This window comes from Mustela putorius, unplaced genomic scaffold (genome assembly GCF_011764305.1).
Source record: "Mustela putorius furo isolate JIRA1106 unplaced genomic scaffold, ASM1176430v1.1 tig00003846_pilon_pilon_pilon, whole genome shotgun sequence".
Classification (NCBI taxonomy): Eukaryota; Metazoa; Chordata; class Mammalia; order Carnivora; family Mustelidae; genus Mustela; species Mustela putorius.
The window spans coordinates 16,985,199-17,008,221 of NW_025421999.1; the positions used below are offsets into that span (position 1 = coordinate 16,985,199).

General features: G+C 36.0%; 1 protein-coding gene across 2 annotated transcripts in view; it reads right to left on the bottom strand.

Annotated features, from left to right (window-relative positions):
• Positions 1-833: 833 nt before the first annotated feature.
• Positions 834-23,023, bottom strand: part of PI15 (peptidase inhibitor 15) — a 28,121-nt gene continuing 5,931 nt past the window's right edge. For both annotated transcript variants that reach the window (XM_004762330.3, XM_004762329.3), the window contains exons 3-6: positions 5,939-6,057; positions 4,849-4,981; positions 4,613-4,728; positions 834-972 (exon numbers count right to left, since the gene is read on the bottom strand). In XM_004762330.3, the coding sequence (XP_004762387.1) occupies positions 837-972; positions 4,613-4,728; positions 4,849-4,981; positions 5,939-6,057 (504 nt within the window). In that variant the 3' untranslated portion in view covers positions 834-836. The remainder of the gene's footprint in view (positions 973-4,612; positions 4,729-4,848; positions 4,982-5,938; positions 6,058-23,023) is intronic.

A 23,023-nucleotide genomic window follows, 5' to 3' on the forward strand; every position in this document is an offset into this window, starting at 1 on the left:
TTTTGCAGCGAAATCTTAAACTGCATTGTTTCCTGAATATTTTTTGTGAGCTTCTTGAAGGCAGGAACCGTATCTCATGATTTTTGCATTATCAGAACATAACTAACAGAGTGCCTTGCACATAGGAAGCACTCAACACATGATTACTAATTCAATAAAAGAGATTAAGCAAAATGCATGACGTGACCTTACATAAGTTGGGCATATCCTTTGGTGAACCCAAATAAGACAAGATACCTCCAGAATAAAATCCTTGGTTGCTTAATTAAATTATTAAGCCCAGAGATCACTGAATGTTATCTCGTAAATTATCACTTTGTAGGTATTATAGGAATGGGAGCTGAAGATGTCCCAGCACCTCATATATATTTTTAGAATAGTGTAATTTTAAATTTCCCTCAAGTTAACAACTGAATCACATTATTGCCTGTATTACATCATCTATTATATGTCTCTGCATGTAAATATACATATACACCTATGTGTATATGTATATCTACATAATACACATGAATTACAGGTCAAATATATATATTTTATTCCTCACAAATGTAACATCTTCTTTTTGGAAAGTAAGTTTTAGAACTGGATGCCTCAACTATGTCAATACTACATAGACACCATTCTAACTTGGGCTTAGTGGTCAGAAGATAGAAATGGATGTTTTGATTACCTCAAAGATGAAACAAACAAACTAGACAAACACTAATTTATACAAGGAATAATAAAAGGAAAACAAGATTATTATAAAATATGTATAATATGTGCAAAACTCAATATATATATATGCCTATTAGTCCCAGAAAACATTCTGTTTCCTGGAGGAAAAGATAAGCTTATTTAAACCAGTATAGGTAGTTTGATGTTACTCCTGGAAAACAAAGATTATCAGTACAAGAGCCTCCGTAACTTGGAGGGCAAGCAGAACATGGTACTCCTACTTTATAGGGTGCTTCTCCAATCCAATTGCCCCTAAAAAAAGAAAAAAAAGTACAAAGATAACATTAGTGCTCTATTAGTGCTCATTTAAAGAAATGTGCTTGTCCTTAAGCATATGTCTGCATGGATTGACATGTAATGATCTTTTTGAGAAGTTTAGAAAGTCACTGAAAATGATATCCATTTCTTTCTTTTCTTTTTTTTTTTTTTTAAAGATTTCATTTATTTACTTGAGAGAGGGAGAGACTGGGAGTGAGCCTGAGGTGGAGGAGGTGTGGCACAAAAGGAGAGGGACCAGTAGATTCTCCAGGGAGCAGCGAGCCCCAGGCTGGATCCCAGGACCTGAGACTATGCCCTGAGCCCAAGGTAGACGCTTAACCCACTGAGCCACCCAGGCATCCCTCCATTTCTTATTTACACAGTAACTTATTTTTCTATCATACCTTACTTCTTAAATATTTCTCTCTGCAACACTTAGTATTATCTTAATTTACAGATAAGACGTGAAGCACTACAATGAATGATGACATCATTAGTCATCTGATGCCAGGCTCGATACTCATTCAATCACCACATCTGTGTCTGCCCTGTAACTGCCTTCTAGAGCATGTTGGCAGGACACACTCCCATTTCTAAACTCCTGCTAATGCTAAGAATGGTAATATATATATGCACTTACTATTTTCTGGGAGGCTTAGAAATGATGAGATAAGCAAGAAGTTGTCATGGTAAGAGATTAAGGGCTCAGGGAAGCAATTAAAGGTGATTTCAAAACCTTTACCTATGTGTAAACTCATAGCTTTTGTTTTTAGTAATACTATCTGTTTTTTGATAATGTTAAACACTGTGTTGTCAATCTTTTCATCTGTATTGATGGCCATGATCATAATACTACATCAAATTCATCATTTACAATAGTCAGAAGTAGCTACAATGTCTTACTGTTCAATTATGAGGGAGGTAATAGATGTATTTTCAATAGCATGGTGATTAGCCCTAAAAATAGCAACATAGCCATATTTTGAAGGAAACTGAATGGTCAGGAGGAAATTTCTTTGTCAATAGTAAAAAAAGTCAGGGTTGAAGATAAGACAACTGTAAGAAAGAGCCTAAAATATGAAACAGGTGGTTCTCATCTTCTTTACAACCTGAAGAAGCCCAAACAGCAACTCTTAAAGTGAATCTACATAAAATATCTGCTGACATCAGTCAGTTTAAAAATTCAGGATTTGGGATGCCCGGGTGGCTCAGTGGGTGAAGCATCTGCCTTTGGCTCAGGTCAGGGTCCTGGGACTGAGTCCTGCACTGGGCTCCCTGCTCATCCCTCTCCCTCCACCTGCCCCTCCCGCTGCTTTCTGTCTCTCCCACACTCACTTTCTGTCTCCCAAATAAATAAATACACACATACATAAAATCTTTATAAAAAGTCAGGCTTTGATCTACAAAATATTTATGGAGGAAAAGTTACCTATAAAAATGAAATACATGCTGATTAGTGATTCATACCACAAAAAGTCATCAGATTCCAAGAACACCCACCTCCATTTAGTTTATTGTATACTCTGCCCTCCGGATAAGATTCCTCGAGTATAATTTGGATAATGACACGTGCTTACTCCAAAACACTTGAGGAGGCCCCTTCTCTTATGAGTGTAACTCACTCCTTTATCCTAATCTCTCCTATTCTATATTAATAATCTCATTTCCCTCTATATCTTTATCCAAAGCCCATAAGTGCATATGGGCAACCTATGCTCTTTTAATGTCATATTTTTCTATTTATTCTACATAACTTTTTGAAATTACACAGCACATATTTTTTGTAACATAAGCTTAGAAATACATTTTATTATGCGTCAAAAGTATTACATATTACAAACTTTTACATAAATCACAGATTTTTACTGAATAGAGGACAATTACATTCAGAAGTAAACCGTCAACCAATGAACTTATATTATTTATCCTTCCATTTTTTGTTGTATTCCATCTAATTAAAATTCCCTTCTTTCACTCCTTCCCTCCCTCCACCTCTCTCTTTTTTTCCCCCTAAAAAACAGACTTGAGATAGCTTTATATTGGCATTGGAAAATTCACACTCAAATAACAGTCAAGTTTTTAAAACTTCTTTCATTGCCTAGGTTTCAAAATAATGGCTTTTTTTTTTACAACAAATTAAGCGTTTTAACACAATATCTTAATCTCTCATTGAAAACAATCCGATATCCCACCAATAATAATATTAGAAAAGTCAAATCAATGTTTAAAAACAAAACAGCTAAACAAATGAAATAAAAATCTCTTTCACCATTTGAGTACTCCGTGGCCTATTTATGTCAAGAAGAAGAGTAAAGTCTTAATAGGAAAATATAAAGTGTGAAACTGAAAATATCAAGCAAATGCACAGTTTCAATGTTTTTGGTAATGCAAACACATTCTACTTTCCAAACCTAATTATTCCAATAATTATGAAGGGGCACCATGGGGAAAATCGCTATTTTTCTAACTTTGCAAAAACACTGCCACTGGCATTTTACCATATAAATGAGTAATGCAGTTATTTGTGAAACGTTTTCTCATTCCCTCCCCATATTGGCAAAGCTGGAGAAAATCTTTGTTTGGGACTTACTTTGGAAGACACCAAGAGTGTCATAAATCCTTTTGCACATTTTGCTATTTACTCCAAATGGGAACAGACTCATGTATAAATATTGGAAGGTTTTATCGTCTCAAGAGTTATTGTTATCAGGAAGGCATTTTATCAAATGTTAACAAATGCTTATTTATACTCATCTTATAAAGAATATTTATAAATATGGCTATATTTTATAATCTTTGATCAATTTTCACAATACACTTTTATGTATGCCATAAAATATAACTAATGAAAAAATTGTGTTTTATTTTTCTTTAGATTTATTTATTTGAGATAGAGACAGAGTGCACACATGTATACAGGAGAGGGGGAGGGGCAGAGGTAGAGGGACAGAGCTAATCTGAAGTAGACTCCCTACTGAGTGGAGTCCTACCCTGAGACCATGACCTGACCTGAAATCAAGAGGGGGATTCTAACTCAACTGAGTCTCCCAGGCACCCCCAATGAGAAAATTCTAAATTTTCAATACTGAAACTTAAATCATGGCAAAGCTTTAATTTAAAAAGAAGTCACAGCATTTAAATTTCCCTTCTGGCAGTGAATGACTCCTTAGCCAACTATGAAATTAGTAAACTATAATTTTTAGTTTACTCTTAAAGGAAGAAGGACTCTGTTTTGCTTTCCCAGTGAAAAAAATAAGCCAACATTCTAGTACTGATAGCTGGGAATAGTGCAGTACTGATAAATTTCCTAAAAGATTCTTCTCTTTTTTTTAAAGAACAGTCAAAAGCCTGAAAGTACAGTATTTATTTTACAATTATCATGACTAAAAAACGGGTGAAGGGAATTTAGTGAGTTTCTGTATCTCAAATTATTTTGCCCACAATTTTAGCTGGAAATACCTATCTGTGAAAAATAACTGTTCATCTCATTATTTTTCAGGTATATGAGGTCACGGGAGACTTGAGGATTAGAGGCTATTATAATTAAATCTTATTCACATTAAAATAACTAGCAGACTGGAGATATTTAATATCATTAAAAGTTCCAAGAAGTAGAAGCCAGCCTAGTACTTACTTTGGGGCATAGTTGCATACCAGGTAAACTGCACGTCGCCACACAGCTCCCCAGACATTCATGTTTTGACAAGTATGAATTGCACATCCTACCCGATTGGAGGTGGCCCAAACCATCTGCAAAAATAAACCAATACATCATTATTGAAGCTAAAGCTAAGAAAATGCATATTCCCCAAAAGAGTAAGAGCATTGTTGAAACTATGAATCAAAAATTAACAAGACAATTGAAATAACCTGTGTATAATGTGTGCACATGGGGCCAAAACATCTCATAGGACATCTGGGGTTGCAATCCTGAGGATATGGGAAAGCATAATCTTTCACCTCATCATACCACGGCTTGACCAACTGGAGAATAGAGCGATATCTAGATACCAAGAAAAAAAAAAAAAGAGAGAGAAAGAGAGAGTGAGAGAACTTAGAGTATAGCAGTCGTAATTTATTGTGGACTCATGTTAAGTTGTAAGTTAATAGTTCTTTTTGCAGATTATTCATGATGACTCAGTAGCAAACCCATACCTCATAATTACCACCATCACCTATTCCTCCAAGTAGGGCCAAGCTTGAAAATGCCCGGGACTAAAGCAAGTGAGACTATATTCGTTTAAGTATATGTCTGGTTGTTTCAAAAAGAAAAATGCAAATTTCAGGAATCTTCATCTTTATCTTGTTTTATATTGTTAAAAATTTCTCCACCAGAATCATATATACAATTAAAAATTAGATAAATAAATTGTAGTTGTGATACTAGAATTAAATGTGTTTTTTCCCTTAAACTTGATTCACTTTAATTTTAATAATAGCACACCTGATTTTTCTCTTGTATATAGAAGAGAATGGGTCTTTGGAATCTTGGATAATGACATTCCTTGGTGATGGAAAAGTTAGCCTATCACTGGGAACAGACTTTCCCATAGTTGAACAGACATATATGACTATAGATATATGCAACCATGGGAAAGTTTCATAGACACAAGAATGGTTTCTGCCACACTGAAAAAAATTTCCTGAGGTGGGAGAGTTAGGGTATAGGCTATAACATATGCCTAATCCTTTCAAAGATTCTGTGACGTAAGCAAAGAATACAGGCTAAGAGAGCGTGTTCCAAGGGTGAAAGGGGAAACTGGTCTTATTAGGACCTTTTAACCAATTAAATAATCCTTGAAGACATCTGAAACAGTCCCAGGCCAAGCATCATTGCCTGACACATAGTGAGCACTCAGTAAGTATTTGCTTATATTACTTGAAGGTGGTATCACTCCCCCTTGGGGTCCCTAAGTAATAAAATGTGTGGATGAACAGTATCAGTGAAACTGCTTCCTACCTTCCAGTTCGTACAGAAAGGTTTTGGCCCAAAAATCTCAGTAAATAAGAAGGTCCATGGTCCCAAATGCAAGTAGCTGCCCACGCCTCCGCAGATTTTGCAAGATTTTCATCCCAAACCTGTGAAGGGGAAAAAACCTTGAGCTTTACCAGTTTTGCCAGTAACTGACAAAAGTTAAGAGGAAGAAATGGTACTACGATTTCCTAAAGTTCTTTCAATTCTGGTTTCTTAGACTATTTTCACTAAAGAAAGCAAATTCACACCATTGATATTAAAAGTTCTATAATGTAATATGATTATATCACAGAAAACATTACTGTTCTTACAGTGTCATCCAAATCTGAAGTCCAAATATCAGTTTTATTAACAGAGGGACTAACAAAAATACCACATCCATCTAGATGTAGCTTGGGGACACATCATACTGACTACTGAATTTTTAATCCACCCGAGTCAACTGATTTTCCTTAGATGTCATCTTCATAACAATGAGGAGCGATGTTATTAATGTATCTTAAAAACTAATATCATCAAATTATTTATTCAAACTGATCTACCCAAATTAATAATGTCTAACATTATACCGCAATTTTTAAAGGTCAAACTATATTGTTGTGTTACGATTCCCAAGGAGCCTTCATATTTTACAACATTTGAATCTTTGGTAGTAATAATAGTATGAGAACTAAATTTTAGTGTGTATGAACTAGAAACAAATTATGATCAAGAATAATTTGAACTATGCCACATAAGACTTCTTTGAAAATATAGTATATTATAATTCAATTAATAAATTAAGAAAAATAGTAATTGTTCTCAAAAAAGGAAGTTGTTTACATTGATAAGGGTGTTATTGACGTATAATAACTTTTATTTAATTAAAAAAACCTGTGGGACAAAATTGAATGAGCCTTAGATTTAATAGATATTTATATTAGTTACCATATAGATTGATATTTTCATTTCTAAAACTGTATGGGGAAATGAAAGCAAGAATTTGTGGACCTGCCAATTATAAATCAACCTAAAATGGTAATCTATTTTATTAGATGCTTCTGGTACAAAAACACAAAATAGAGAATATTTATAATTCTTGTAACTCAATATACAAAAAATGCATTCAAACATTTTCCATAGTAAAAATATAATTTAGTAAAGTATTTTTCTTCTCTGTAGAATGGTTTTAATTGAAGTTGATAGTTTGTATCATGACATTATTTCCTAAGTTATTTAAATATTTAAATATTATTCTAGCGCTCTGAAAAAAATTTGTCCGAATTTTGACTAGATAGTAGCATATGTTAGAAGGTAAGAACTTGCATGAAAAAAATACATGTCAATTTTATGATTACTCAAACTCACATGGAGCTCCCCATAGGAAAGTGTATAGATGTTCTTCTACTGATCATTATTTTTCTGTTTTTCATTATTTTATCTTATTTTATTTTTTATTTTTTATTTTATTTTATTCTTTATTTTTCTTATTTTATCATTCTTTGATGACTTTCTCCTTCACCAGGTTGTATGGAGATAAGTAAGACTCACCTACATTAGGGTTGATGGTCATGAGTTCACTTTGAGTTATAAGCTTTCAAGAAACTCATGAGACTGCTTGACTAGGACACAGGGAGGCTTAATTTTACACAAGGATGATGGGATACATATATTTAGTTAAGATAACAATGTATTTAAGGGAAGAGAACTTATTTTAGTGACTTTGAAATAAAACAGGCAAAAATCAAAATAATGGATGAACTTTTCCAGAGACACTTTCATCCCATGAGGCCACCTTCAAAAGAAATTTGTTAGTTACTCTGAAGTTGTTTTAAATTAGGAAAGCAATGTCATCTTACATATACTTATCTAGAATTACATTAAGGTAAACATAAGGTTTGTATAAAATGAGAAGTATTTAGAAAGAATCTGGAGCAATTCTATAGTGACAATGGCCACATCTTAAGGAACTATAACAAGACACACTTTTCTAGAATATCATCTGCCAATTTTGAAGATTAAATTAAATGTGGCAAAATATTACACAATGCCATTTTAGTCGGTGAGCAATCAATGATATATACAGTATCAAAAACTGAAAACACTCTATCATGAGAAACTTTGTACTACAGTTTTCACAGTTACTTAGGTCAGAGATAAGTTTTATGAATTACTGTTTCAAACTCCTCCTTTGTCTTATCTGTAAAAATTTGGGCAAAGTGTATCAACAGTGTGAAATAAATTTATAATTAAAGTCACAAGATCTAAGGACTGGAATTAACTTTTAAAAACATTGGGGTACCTGGGTAGCACAGTCATTTGAGCATAGGACTCTTGATTTCAGCTCAGGTCACGATCTCAGGGTCTTGAGATCAAACTCCAAGTCAGGCTCCACACTCTCTCTCCTGCTCTTCCCTTCTTCCCCACTCTCTTTCTATCCTTCTCTCTAAAATAAATAAATAGGGCGCCTGGGTGGCTCAGTGGGTTAAGCCACTGCCTTCGGCTCAGGTCATGATCTCGGGGTCCTGGGATCGAGCCCCCATATCGGGCTCTCTGCTCAGCAGGGAGCCTGCTTCCCTCTCTCTCTCTCTCTGCCAGCCTCTCCACTTACCTGTGATCTCTCTCTGTCAAATAAATAAATAAAATATTAAAAATAAACAAACAAACAAATAAAATCTTTATAAAAAAGTATTTGTTAGGCTGATAGTGGATTTATCTAGTAGTTATTCTTTTGAAGTTTTCTCAATCAAATATGGATTATAGTTCACTGAACTACAAAATAGCATAATTAATTCACAAAGGAATTCCAGATGGCATGGCATCAAAAAATTATGTCCCCTGATGGGTTCTTAATTAATTGTAATCACTTGGGGAAAAAATGCATCTAAGTATTATTTACATATTGAACTACAATATATACTCAGCTCAAGAACTGCTAAGAACACTTTCCTATAGTTTTATCCTAAAATATAAGCACAGCATGGCACAGATAACACTGACCTGAAAATAAAAATATCGTGTTCTAACCCTAATTATACTACTAAGATCAATTATGGTGAAGACATGTCAATTATTTTCTCCCATTTACCTCATCTGTAAAATAAGATTGGATGAGGTCATTTCTGGGGAACCTTTCATCTCCACTTCTCATGATTTAATATGCGTGAGTAGCACCAGCATCAAAGCCAGTAAGATGTATGTTATACTGGTCTACAACTTGCTCAATTCTAGCCCTTTCCATTCCATAGAGAGGATAAAACCAGATTTTTTTCAAAATAATTAACAATATTTAAAGCTGTTAAGAATTTAGAAGTAATTTACCATGTATAAGTCTATCTTTATACTCATTCATATATTTAAAAAAATATTTTAGGGGCGCCTGGGTGGCTCAGTCATTAAGCGTCTGTCTTTGGCTCGGGTCTTGATCCCAGGGTCCCAGGATCCAGCCCTGCATCGGGTTCCCTGCTCGGCGGGAAGCCTGCTTCTCCCTCTCCCCCTTCCCCTCCTTCTGTTTCCTCTCTCACTGTGTCTCTCTCTGTCAAATAGATAAATTTAAAAAATCTTAAAAAAAAATAAACTTCATATTTTATATGTCAAAATCTGTATTTATCTGAAATATTTCCACTCAAAACATCAGTTTGGATATACAGATGAATCCTTTATGTATGGCTAAAAGCATTTTTACTTTATTAAAATGTTGGCAACAGTTGGGGGGGGGGATGAACCACAATTTCATTCCCCAAAAATATCTTACATGTACAAACCTTATTAACCATGATAAGGGATTTTGATTAAGAAGACAATGTATTTAGAATTACTGATGCCTACATTTTTAGGCATGAGTTTCTATGTATAAATATTAAAATAAAAATTTTGGGGAAGATGGTTATGGAGAAGGGATAATCACTTTCTTCTCTCTCCATATTTACTTTAAAGGAACTGATGGGAGGGATTTCTGCCTGTCTCTATGCTCCTGAAGGAAGATGCTAGAGAGACTGATAGGCATGGACTTCATCCCACCCCCCCAGAGAGCTGGTCATTTTGACTCCCCTTGGGAGACATGGTCCAGACATACCCACTGCAGGAGAAGTCAAAGGGGCTATACTTTTTCTTGCTTCTTTGTCCTCAAATAAGGCTCACACTCATTCTATAGAGAGGGGAAGATCCAGCTTGAGTAGGGAGCTCTGAAATTTAAGAATTACATCAACCACGTCAACTGGTGAAGTTAAGATCTATGTTTGCTATCTGTCTTTCTTCTGGAGTTACAGCTTCCAGGAGTAAATGGGTACATTATTTATTCCCTTAAGATCTAGTGGTATTTAAATTTATTAATATGATGAGAGGTCTTTGAGGTTTGAAAATAGCAAGCAACAATAACTTTATTTAATAACAGTAGGAGATTTCAACAAAAAAATTGTGGCTATAGGGAGTGGTCCAGTATGATCTTCTTTTTCCTATCCAGAATCTCTAAATTATAGTGAATGTGGCGAAGCACAACCATGTGAAAGAACTCCTACAACTTACGAAGTTCAGGAAATGAAGATGTAAATTGCTTAAGCATGTAACTTAACATATAGGTTTCTGGATGCTTGATGGGTAATATATCTGCTGAATTTTTCTAAGTAGGTGCAGCATTTATTTGAAATTATTTTATTTTTTAAAAGATTTTATTTATTTATTTGACAGAAAGACAGAGAGAGAGAGAACAGCAAAGCAGGGAGACCAATGTGGGACTCGATCCCAGCACCTAGGGATCATGACCAGAGCCTAAGGCCGACAACAAACTGACTCAGCCACCCAGGCAATCAGAAATAATTTCAATATTGGATCCTGCAAATACAGCAACAGAAAAGAGCACACATGTGCATTCTATGGAATGTCTAGTAAATATGTAACATACTATTTGTTACCTTTTGTTGGAAAAACTAGATATCTGATACTTGGATTTTATTCAACCAGGTTGAACATCCTGTATTTTTGGGTTTTGCCCTTCTAAATAGGTAAGATGAGTTCACAATAAATTAAGTTGTAAACACTTAAAATTTGATCTTGCCTCCTAAAAGTGAGGCAAAAATTAAGAATATTATGCATGGAGGCACCTGCTCAGTCGGTTAAGCATCTGCTTTTGGCTCAAGTTATAATCCCAGGGTTCTAGGATTGAGCCCCACATCGGGCTCCCTGCTCAGCAGAGAGCCTGCTTCTCCCTCTACCTCTGCCTGCTGCTCTGCCTACTTATGCTCTCTCTCTCTATTTCTCTGTTGAAGAAATAAATGAATAAAATATTTTTTAAAAAAATATTATGCATGGATACTCAAAAACATTTACAGGACATGCTAGAAATTAGATATTATGATTAAATTAGTTCACAAAGTAAAGATGGCTTAAAACAGTGTGAGGTGTGTCCTATTGCTCCAAATGCTTTTCTTCCAATCCTTGCTGTTAGAGCCATTTAGTTGGTTGGCCTATAAAAGGACTGATTTATCTTTGTACTAAAATATTCATCATGAACTATTCTACTTGTAAATAAAAGTTAGCATCTTGTCTGCAGCAACCACATAGTTGGACTAAGCCCTAAGAGATATCCCAAATTCAAACTGATGTCATTTAAATATCTGCAAGAGTTCTGGCTCCAAGAAATAGGAGGTGTATGAAAAGAATGTAGATTCTCATCAAGTTTAGAAGTCTTTAGAGCTTGAGCCAAAGAAATACCAAGTCAAATCAAAGAATGTTGCAGTATGGGAGAAGTTTGCTGACTTTCATAAGCAGACAGAAGAATTGAGTAGTGACATGATCCAGCCAGGGATAAGGTTGTTTTGCCAGCCATCCATGAGTTTTGGTATCCACAACACACTGACAGCCAGAATCATGAAGCACATTGACATCTGAAGTACCCATCACAGTCAACATCTTGGACAAGAAGTGTACTCAGACTAGAAGGCATCCCTAAAAATTACTTGGGAATACATCCTCACATCTTTGACATTGTTTGAAATGAAATAGTGCTTTTTAAAAAATGGGTAAGATATTTTAAATCCACACATAAGATTTAAATGTAGGACTGTTTGAAAGAATCAAATTTAAGGTATTAGGAAAGAATTTCTGGCTAAGGAACCTGTGTGTACTTGATATTAAAAATCTGTAAAGGTTAAGAAAATGTGCCTATTAAAGCAACAGGTTAGACTTGTAATTTCAACATAAGTACATCAGTGAGTAATTATTTAACGTGTTTTTAAGTTGAAAAATATTAGAAAAATCTTAAATTTTTAAAATAGCACTGCACAATTTAAAACTGAAGAGTCACTGTATTTCTTAGACTTTTAAGATCCTTTAAGGGGAACCTGGGTGGCTCAGTTGGTAGACTGTTTTCCTCCTGCTCAGGTCATAGGGCCGAGCTACATGTCAGGCTCCCCACTCAGCAGGAAGCCTGCTTTTCCCTCTTCTCTTGCCCCCCACCCTGTTCATGCTGTTTCTCCCTATCTTTCTCTCTCTGTCAAATAAATAAATAAATAAATATTTTTTAAAAAAAGATACTTAAATGTATGAAAATAATTTTCAATAAATCAATTGAAATACTTTTAAAACCCAGATAAATGAAATGTATACATGCGGCTTAGTAAATTTAATTAATTAAATCTGCTGGTAATAAATATTAAATAAATGTGTCTGTCAGAATCCTAGATTTATAAATAGGACAAAAGATTAATGAATTGTGACTAAATTAAGGAAGAACCAGGAATACTAATTTTGGCCTCTTGAAAGAATCTATTCTGCTCATGGATAGTATCTTTGAAGACATAAAATGCTAAAAATAAAAATAACACACTTTGAATTTTCAGAGGCACATTTCTTTTTTTTTTTTTTTAAAGATTTTATTTATTTGACAGAGAGAGAGAGAGAGAGATCACAAGCCGTCAGGCAGGCAGAGAGAGAAGGGGAAGCAGGCTTCCTGCTGAGCAGAGAGCCCGATGTGGGGCTCGATCCCAGGACCCTGGGATCATGACCTGAGCCGAAGGCAGAGGCTTAACCCACTTAACCCACTGAGCCACCCAGGCACCCTCAGAGACACATTTCTAAATTGGTTATTGTCATAGATACTATGGTGACAATGCCATTGGAGAGAGTTTGGCGTGTCCCATAATTATGTTGCCATTTCTTATATATTTTGAAAAAATGTAAAGTTAATTTAGACAGACATGCTTTGAGGTTTTAAAGAAATAACTCATCTAAGAATGTTTGATCTTTTCCTAGGTTAGTCAAATTGGAAAAGGGGTACTGGCTTACGAAAGTGAGAAAGAACCATTACAAAGAAGTTAAGTGATGATAAAATTATTTCCTCTGAGGGCAGCCAAAAGCTTTTAAAAAGCTTCACATGCATGATTGTGGTTCTGATTTGAAATTGGTTGGTTTTTCCCTGTTAGGTATAAATGTGCCCAAAAAGGACACTGAAAGTGGAATATAGAGACCCAGTGTTAAACCAGGCAGGAGGGTAGAAATGAGCTTTGGTAAGACTAGAGAGGGATGGGTTGAGGTCTGGTTGGGTGGGGCAGAAGAAGAGAAAATGCCTTCTTATGGCAAATTCTGGGCATTGGTTAAACTAATGAAACTGATTCTACTTTATAGAAGGAGATAGTTAAAGGAATTTGATTAAAAAAATTCCCTCAACCCTCAAAAATAACTACAAAATATGGGAACACATTACATTACAAAATAACAAAGTAAGGTCTGAAGCATTTTTTAAAAAATTTATTTATTTATTTATTTATTTATTTGACACAGAGAGAGATCACAAGTAGGCAGAGAGGAAGGCAGAGAGAGAGAGAGAGAGAGAGAGGAGGAAGCAGGCTCCCCGCTGAGCAGAGAGCCCGATGCGGGACTCGATCCCAGGACCCTGGGATCACAACCTGAGCCGAAGGCAGTGGCTTAACCCACTGAGCCACCCAGGCACCCATTTTTTTTTTTTTTTAATGCTTAAAAGAAGATAGCTTGGGTGGCTCAGTGGGCTAAGGCCTCTGCTTTTGGCTCGGGTCATGATCCCAGTGTCCTGGGATCGAGCCCCGCATCTGAGGGGGGTCTCTGCTCAGCGGGGAGCCTGCTTCCCCTACCCCATCTGCCTTCTTGTGATCTCTCTCTCTCAAATACATAAATAAAATATTTTAAAAAAATGCTTGAAAGAAGATAATGAAGACTTCCCTCAGGTAGAATGAGAACTACCTTTCATGTAGGTGGGAGAGGAAAATTTCTATAAAAAGATGATGTAAAGTGGACTCTTTTTTTAGAGAGGATCATTGCCAATGACATAAATTTATTAACAAGAAACTAAAAAAGGCCTCTCTTGACCCCTTTTCATCTTCCAATCAACCATCATTCTCTCCTTTCTCTTGCAATTAAATTCCCTGAGAGTTGTCTTAACTGAGAATTCCCAGTTTCTCTTCCTCCCTTCTCTCTTGAGTCCACAACTGCACACTCCCACCCCACCTCCACCGCACCTAAGCTGCTCTTATCAATGTCATCAGTGGCATTTCTTGGTCACCATTTTACTTGTTCTAGCGGCAGTGTTTGGAATGCCTGACCACCTACTCTTCCTGGTCACACCCCATCTCTTGGTTTCAGGACCCTACATTTGTCTTGATTTCTTCAGGTGACTGCTTCTCCTTATGCATGCTGACTCCTCCTCATTTCTCCAATCTCTGTGTGCTGGAGGGTTCTCAGGACTCGGGCCACATCTATTTCTCTTTTTCTCCCCCTTTGGTTCATCTATATTCAAGGCTTCAGAAATCTCATCCAATCTCACAGATTGAAATACCATTTATATGCTGGTGGTATGGTTCCACATTTTATCTGCAGTAGTCGAATTCCAGACTACTTTAACCACCTTACTACTTTCAGTCTCTACTCAGCAAACCACAAACTGAGCTCCAGAGAGTCACAACCCCGCTTCACTTCCTAGCCCCTCACCAGCTATTCCTGTAGTGTTCCTTCTGCCAGTAAATGGCATTGCCCATCTTCTCATTCAGGAATCACCAATTCTGTCCTGCTACACTGTTACATTAGTATACCGCTGCTGTTGTGCTATAAAAGCAGAGCTGAGTGGTTGCAACATACGCCATATTTACTACTTGAAGAAATGACTACAGAAGAAATTTACCAACTGCTGTTGTAGTCGCTCTGGCCAAAAATCTAAGTGGTCATCTTTACTCTTTCTTTGCCTCATAATCTTAATCTGTTCCATCAGCAATTCCCTTCAAAATACTGTACATTCCGAATACAACCAACTGCTCATCACTGTTACTGCTACCACCTCTGTCAAAGCCAACATAATTTGTTATCTGGGTTACTGCAAGAAACTCCTAACTGAAGAAGTGCTTCGTAGCCTTGAAACCTCAATATATAAATTAATGAGGGCATGGATAAAAGATAATAATACATTCAGAATTTGAAGTAAAAGTACTTAAATATGACTAGCGTTTAGGAAAGAAAGTTCCAGTGCTTTAAATCTATGTATGGCTAAATCTGCGCTGTGAAATTGTACTTGACTTAAGTGCTTTGAAAATATTAGAGCTCTGTATAAATATAGTCGTATTCAAATGACCGTGTTGGGGGGACGGTCTAGTAAGGAAAATGAATAAAGTAGTATTGATTGTAAGATGGCAAAGTTGCATGTCCAGAGGACAGTTACATGGGGAAAAAATAGACTCATAAATGAACAAATCTGCCCCACCCAAAGAGGCTACTCCTCTCTAACCAATTGCTGACAAGTAGGAAGTGGGCTTAATGTCTCTAGAACTTTCCCCTCTTGAGGATAATCTGGAAATACAGGTGTATATGTAAAATGTATCAACTTTAACATTTGACAAAATATTTTTAAAAATGTAAAATTCTGTACAGTTCAATATCATGCAGAGCAAATTGAATATGCCCACTAATTAGAATGGTTGATGGACCTACAGTTTATGAATTCTAATGTAAGGTATCATTTTCATAATTACACTCACATGGATGTGGCATCTTCCTTCCTAATACCCACAGATGGTGGCAGGAAAGTGTTCTGGAGCCACATTTGCCCCAAACCTCCTACAGCAGACTTACCACACATGGGCTGCTGTTTTGTCCTCAACAATGGAAAATGCAAGAAACACATATTTTCAGATTAACCAATAGAACCTCAGGTAATGCATTCATCTAGACAGCCAGTAAATGAATATTCATTGGGAGGTCTTGGGTACTGTGAATTCAACAGACAGTAGGGCAAACATGGACTTTATCTTAAAGTTTAGGGAAGAGACAGATAACAAAAAACATTAGCAAACAAATAAATGAATAATTGCCAACTGTAATACATCACAAAAATACATTATTATATAACAAATTATATATATATACAATGTATGTAATACATTATATTAAAAAGCTCCAGAAGAATCATGTGCTACTTAAAAGTTTGCTTCTTTTAAAGTTCCCTTAGTCAATCAAGTATATTCCCAAGTGAGCATGATATCATGTTGCAGACCCAGAAGGCCCACATGATATTTTGTGAAATTAGGTATGGAATAATTTCAAGTGAAATTTTGTGATAGTGTAGAATTATCACTGGGATAATTTTTCCTTTGGGTTAACCCATTAATTTGTTCAATGTACAGTCTCTTGACAAACAAGTGGATATTTAAGCCACGTAATATTTTCCTCAGCTCAGTTTTGTGTCCTAAACCATGATTGAAGAAATTTACCACTTGGGAAATTACTCCAGGATCTTCTGGGAAACTTTCAAGAAGATAGATGCTTAGCACAATCCTGGACTTATCAAATCAATGTTAAGAATGGGGATCTTAAATGTGTGCTTACAAAGTAGTTCTGTTCTCTTCTGATTAGAAATAATTATCTAAAGCCTTCTTGGTGGAAAGGCATTTTGATTGCAGAAAACTTTGGGCCTCCCCTCTCCTCTCCTGTTCCTACTCACCCCCTGCCACACCACATGGAATGCTCAAGAAGAAGGGCATGTTTCTGATAGTTAACATTTATTAATTTTCACATGTAAGCACTTATATCAGTGTCCTTCTTCTATACTCTGGTCTGTTATTGACTGAAGTTTAAATAAAAATTAAAAATAACATTTTGTCCTGAATATGCCTCACTGTCACAGATGCTAGATGTTAAACTCCATGAGAATATTTATAATGTGTAGTCAAAGAACACAGAATTATTGGAGAGAGAGAGAGAGATCATTGTGTATGTTGCTATACAAATGTGCTAACATCATTCGCTCTGAGAGTGACAATTTCAGAAGAAAAGAACATGTATTCTGTGGTTACCTGGATATGAACACAAAAATAACATGGTATTCACAGAGCTTATTTAGACATCATGGAAAATCTAAGTGGCTTTATTACTAAGATATTACAAATAACATGGGAAGAAAAATATACAGAACTTTCTGAAAATCTAAAACCTTAAAGAAAAAGATACAAAATTTAAAAAGACCCTGCCCCTCTCTCTGCTCGGTGGGGAGCCTGCCTCCTCCTCTCTCTCTGCCTGCCTCTCTGCCTACTTGTGATCTCTGTCTGTCAAATAAATAAATAAAAATCTAAAAAAAAAAAAACAAAAAAAAAACACGACCCTGCCCTAGGCCTGTGGGGTGGGTGTCTTTTTATGATAATCTGTGACCAGCAAGGAATAACTAACCAGACCCTAAAAAGGAAGTAAGCCATTTAAGGTGCTCAATGGTAATATCAATAGAAATGTTTAAAAGGATTTAAGTACCCTGGTTAGCTTTCTATAAAAGACCAACCCTAAAGGCCCTTACTGTCAACCCTATGGGGACCCCTTTCACTCTTGAGAACTTTTTCTGTATCTTCACATAATAAACTTCTATCGCTTTATTCACTCTCCTTTGTCTGCGAGATTCATTCGTTGACTCTGCAGGTCAAGAACCTAGCTCTCCTGCATCGTATCTGTCTATCTACCCATGCTTTCACTGTCTCTCTCTATCAAATAAATACATAAAATCTTTAAAAAAAACACAACTTTCTCTTCTGCTTATACCATCATTTGTGTTTCTATTGTCTGATTTATCTTTGCTACATATCCTATTTTTCTGCTTCCTTATATGTCTGATACTTTTGATGTCAAACATCACGAATTTTATGTTGTTAAAAAAATAATTCACAGACCTGTACCCCTGGGGATAAAAATATATGTTTATAAAAAATAAAAAATTATATTAAAAAAAATAAAATAAAATAAAAAGGCAATCACTTTCCACTATAATGACACTGAACCTGAATTTAAAACACATAGATGTGACCAATATGCAATTCATGAGGATACAAGAATATGATTCAAATCAGCAGAAGGTGCCTGCCAATTCTGCAAACTTAACTTTAGGATGCATTCACAGAAGTAGAATAAATGGAGAACGATTTGTCATTGCTACTCTGCACTTCTCAGATCACATAAATTCTAGGCACCTCACTGTAAGAAGAGCACATATGTATTGGAACCCAACTGGAATGACAACAGGATGAAAGGACATTCCTTGCTCAGAGCCACTCTGCTCCCATTTCCCAAAACAATTTAATGGACACCATTCATGTGTGTATGTAAAACAGCATGGAGTAAAAAGTGTGAGGGGAGTACACTGATTTTCTATTTATTTAATAGTACGATTCTTACCTTTTTCAGTATTTTTAGAAGGCAAATATCTCTTTGCAACCTTCCCTGATAGGCTATGTTGGCCATACTCTGCATGCAAGAGGAGGCATATATAGATACTTAACACAAAGCAGCTAACGGCTAAAAAAAAGCTGGGTGATTTGAGGTTAAGGGTCTGAGACCTCAATGTTCACAGTTCTCAAAGACTTGACGCACTATCATAATGCAGAGTTTTCCTATATGGTTACCAAGGGTAGAAAGAATATTGGGAATAAGATTTGATTCCATGTGCAGAAATACTTTCTAATATTCAATGAGTTCCTCAGATCAAATACATGTAGAGAAATACCTTAGCCAGTGGTCTCAAGAGCAGGAGATGCATACAGGAAGGGGAGCATGTAACATATGGCCTTTCAAAGCATGGGCTTTTTTGTCCTATAGAACTCCTTCTCATCATTTCGGTTTACCTGCTGGGTGATGTTGGTAAAGTTATTTATACTCTCCAAGTTCCAAGTTTCCTGTTTCTAAATGAGAAAAATTGTCTTCATATTTCAAGACTTCTTTGATGGTTAGACAAGATCATGACAGGAAGACTATTAACACAGCCCTAGGAGGACAATGGTGTAGTTAATGGTAGACATTATTATCACTGGGGATGCAGGCACTGGAATGGTGGTGATGACGAGTGAACTAGAAGGCTACCTAAAATGTGAAGCAGTGTAAAGTGTGCTTTTGATCATGTTATCTGGCAGCCTAAAGTTTAAGAGACTCCAAGCTTTAATCTCAACAAAGCAGGCATCAGATAAAGTGAAAACAGATAAACCCTGAAGCAACTAAATAATCAGAAACAGAATTGCATATAGATAATAAGGAGTTTGCTTTCAGAGGAATTAACATCAGACGGTGAAAGATAAAAATTAGAGAATATTTTAGATATCTTAAAACTTACTAATTCCCCTCCTTAAATCCCTCTTTAATATATGTTTTATCTTTAAATTTTAAGATCATTTGTTGATGGATTCTAGTAAGAATTCTCCTTCCCACGGAAATATAATATCCATCACCTACTACTTAATACTGGAAATATGAGCCAGGAAGACATTTTCATGTGTGGCTAATTTTTTTCACCAACTCAGTGTCGCAATAATCTAAAAACTGATTTCTTGATTGTTAAACTATCCTGTGATACACAGGCATAGCTCACATCTTGCCAGTGACCACGTGGTCAGAAGAATTCAAATGCCTTTCCGCCTACCTACTGCCTGCAGAAAACATGATCTCGCTGGAATGCAGAGAGAGAGATTTGGTAGAACGTTCACATTTAATGAAATTATAAGACATGAATTTGATGCACTTTTTAGGAGAGAAAAATAATTGTGTCCTGAAGCAACATTTCTCAACTGTTTCAGTTTGGAGTATGTGGTGTGAAATTTTAAGAGTCATGAAAAGTTTATTCTAAAAACACAACTTGTTGGGCATTATTCCATATTCACCTAAAAAAAAAGAAAATGTTTGGTACCTGATGTAGACACTATGGATAACAGGCTGGAAACGTTTGAACCTCATGCCTCAAGTCTGTGATATATTTTATGCCAAGCATTTTCCTTGACCAGTTTAAGCTGTTAGTCTTGATTTTTCTCTAACCCCTAACTACACCATTCTTCAGAAATTCTCATAGACTATTAAACATCTCATGTTCATAACTATTTAATGGCCACTGACTAGTACATGCTTTTTAGATATGTTAAGTTCTGTGAATGTTACAAAAAATAAAAAATTAAAACATTAAAAAAAATAGATATGTTAAGTTCAAGACACCAGCCCAGAGCCAGACTAGTCAACCCCTATTATTCTGAAATCCTCTGATTAGCTTTCAAAAAACCTTATCCTGAGCATATCCAATGAACAAGGTGGGCTTGGTCTTACCCAGGCCCCTGAAACAGATTTGGATTTGTGTGGATTTAAGCCTCAGCACTTATTAAAAAAAAAAAAAAAAAGTACATGAAACTTTCTTATAAAGACTCTTGAGTATATTCCTAGACATAAAATCATCCATCCATACTGTCTCTGTGACACTACCTTACCCCAATTATGCAAAGTGGTTCATGTTGATTACCAAAGTATACTCCTATCCAAAAATGTTTATAGTAGAGGAATGTTCCCTCCCACATACTAGCTACTTTTCCTAACCTTTGTAGAGGTGTACCCTGGATAATAAACCTGCAGCCACTGAATGACTACCTGAAAACTGCTCTTGATTTTGTGTTCTTCAATCTGAGAAACCCAGCTGTCCTTCACCTTGAAGCCAGAACAACCTCTCTGAAATTCAAATGAATTATATAACCTTCCTGCTTAAAATATTCAGTAACTTCCCTTGATTTTATAATAAAACTAAACAAGTTTTTGCCTGCCTTCTCCAGTCTTATCAAACATCATTTTTTTTTCTCTCATACACAACATCCAAGTCATACTGAATTTTTACCCTTGCCTTCAATGTACCATTCACCTCTTAGAGCACCCTACCACACCTACTCCACCTTCCCTACTTCAACACCTTCAGCTTAAGTCTGGGCTAAATATGTTTCTTGTAATCCCAGAACACCCTGTATGTTTTCCTACTTTAGCACCTAACTCACAGCATTTGCACTTACTTATCTGCTCACAATTCTTCCTAAAAAGAGTGTCTTTCTGCTCCCCATTGAATGCCCCAGCCCAGTGCCAGGCACAAGAGTAAATATTGTGGAATGAAGGATAGAATAATGAATGACTCTTGCCCATCAGACCACTATAGCCACGTGTTCTTTACACGTGGCTATAGTGGTCTGAATGCCCAGAAAATGTTAGAAGACTTCATTCAGGTGTTCCACAAATATTTATTGAGTCTTCTCTGTGGAACAGATATGAAGCTAGGTTCTACAAATACTCAGCAGGAATACAATAGATTTATTTTTCTACACTGTTGTATGTGGTCAAATATCATTTGCCCTCAAAAAAGCAGTGTTGTGGGGCACCTGGATGGCTCAGTGGGTTGAAGCCTCTGCCTTCAGCTCAGGTCATGATCCCAGGGTCCTGGGATGGAGCCCCGCATCCGGCTCTCTGCTCCGCAGGGAGCCTGCTTCCTTTCCTCTCTCTCTGCCTGCCTCTCTGCCTGCTTGTGATCTCTGTCTGTTAAATAAATAATTAAAAAAAAAAGCAGTGTTGTAATACTAGGAAATATAGTTGACATATATGTATGGACTTCATGAGATTCACGGCTTTTCTGTCTACCACCTAATGGTAAGGTTCTGAATCATACTGTGTTAATGTTTCCATTTGCACTTTAGAGATTGAATTCAGAATGGTCACAAAGAAAATGTTCTCAACCTTCAGCTGGCTCCATACATGAAGAGTTGAACATTCATATATAAGTAACAGTAAGTAATATTAAGCAACATGCACCTTGGAAGAAAATTCCTACAAAATGTGCCCAGTCTCTGTTAGAAGCCAAGACACTTAAAAGGCTCTACATCTATGAGAACAGGAATGTGGAGTTCCAAAAGCTCTGAAGAAAGTCTGTCAGCAGTCTTTCTCAGTTCACTGCTGGCTGGCAAACAGGTCTCAGGAGGCTTTCTAGTAGTAGCTTTCTAGTAGTCATAAAAGCATTCATCGAAAAGATTTAGGTTAGACACATCAAATTTCTCATGTTTATAACAAGAAAATTGAGCTATCCTTCCCAAATGAGAGGAAAATGTGCCATCTGGGACAATATAGGGTTTCATTAAAAAAAAAAAAAAAAGACAAGGATAGACATATCAAGTGTTTGGTCAACTACTGAATAAAGAAAAAAAAAGGAGTTTAACATCATCAACATTCTCTTCCACATAAGGCCCAAATGAACAAAATCAGCATTTTCATTATTCCTGCCTGAATCATAAGTTATAGTAAGCAAATAGTATTTTGGCTATTTCCAAGGATGGATTAATCTATTCTCCATTCATTCATTGGAGTCATGCTTTCTGTTACTTTACTACCTGCCATGACTTGGTAATTAGTACTTTTCTCTTTTCTAGAAAAGTCTAAGAAGCCTTAAGTCCTTTTAGCTCTGCAAAAAATACTTGCAGACACCAAACAAATGAAATGGATCACATTATCAACAGAGTCAAATTATGTTACACTTTCTCAGCTTTAAGTTGCTTGGTTCATATCTGTCATTATCTTTTCACTGTCCCTCACCTCTTTTTCCATTTTGTACACCGACTACAAAGACTGTGTTTCCACACGCCATGCTTCAGTTAGCTGTTCATACCTGTTGTGGCGTACGGGCAGGTGTCTGACTCCTTCTTACCTAAAGAAGTGGCACTGTTAACTTAGTGATTGCCATTTCCCCAGTCAACTTCATTGACAATTTGAAATACATCAACTTCTAGGGCCATCTTTCCAAACTGCAGCTCTGACGCTACTCTAAAA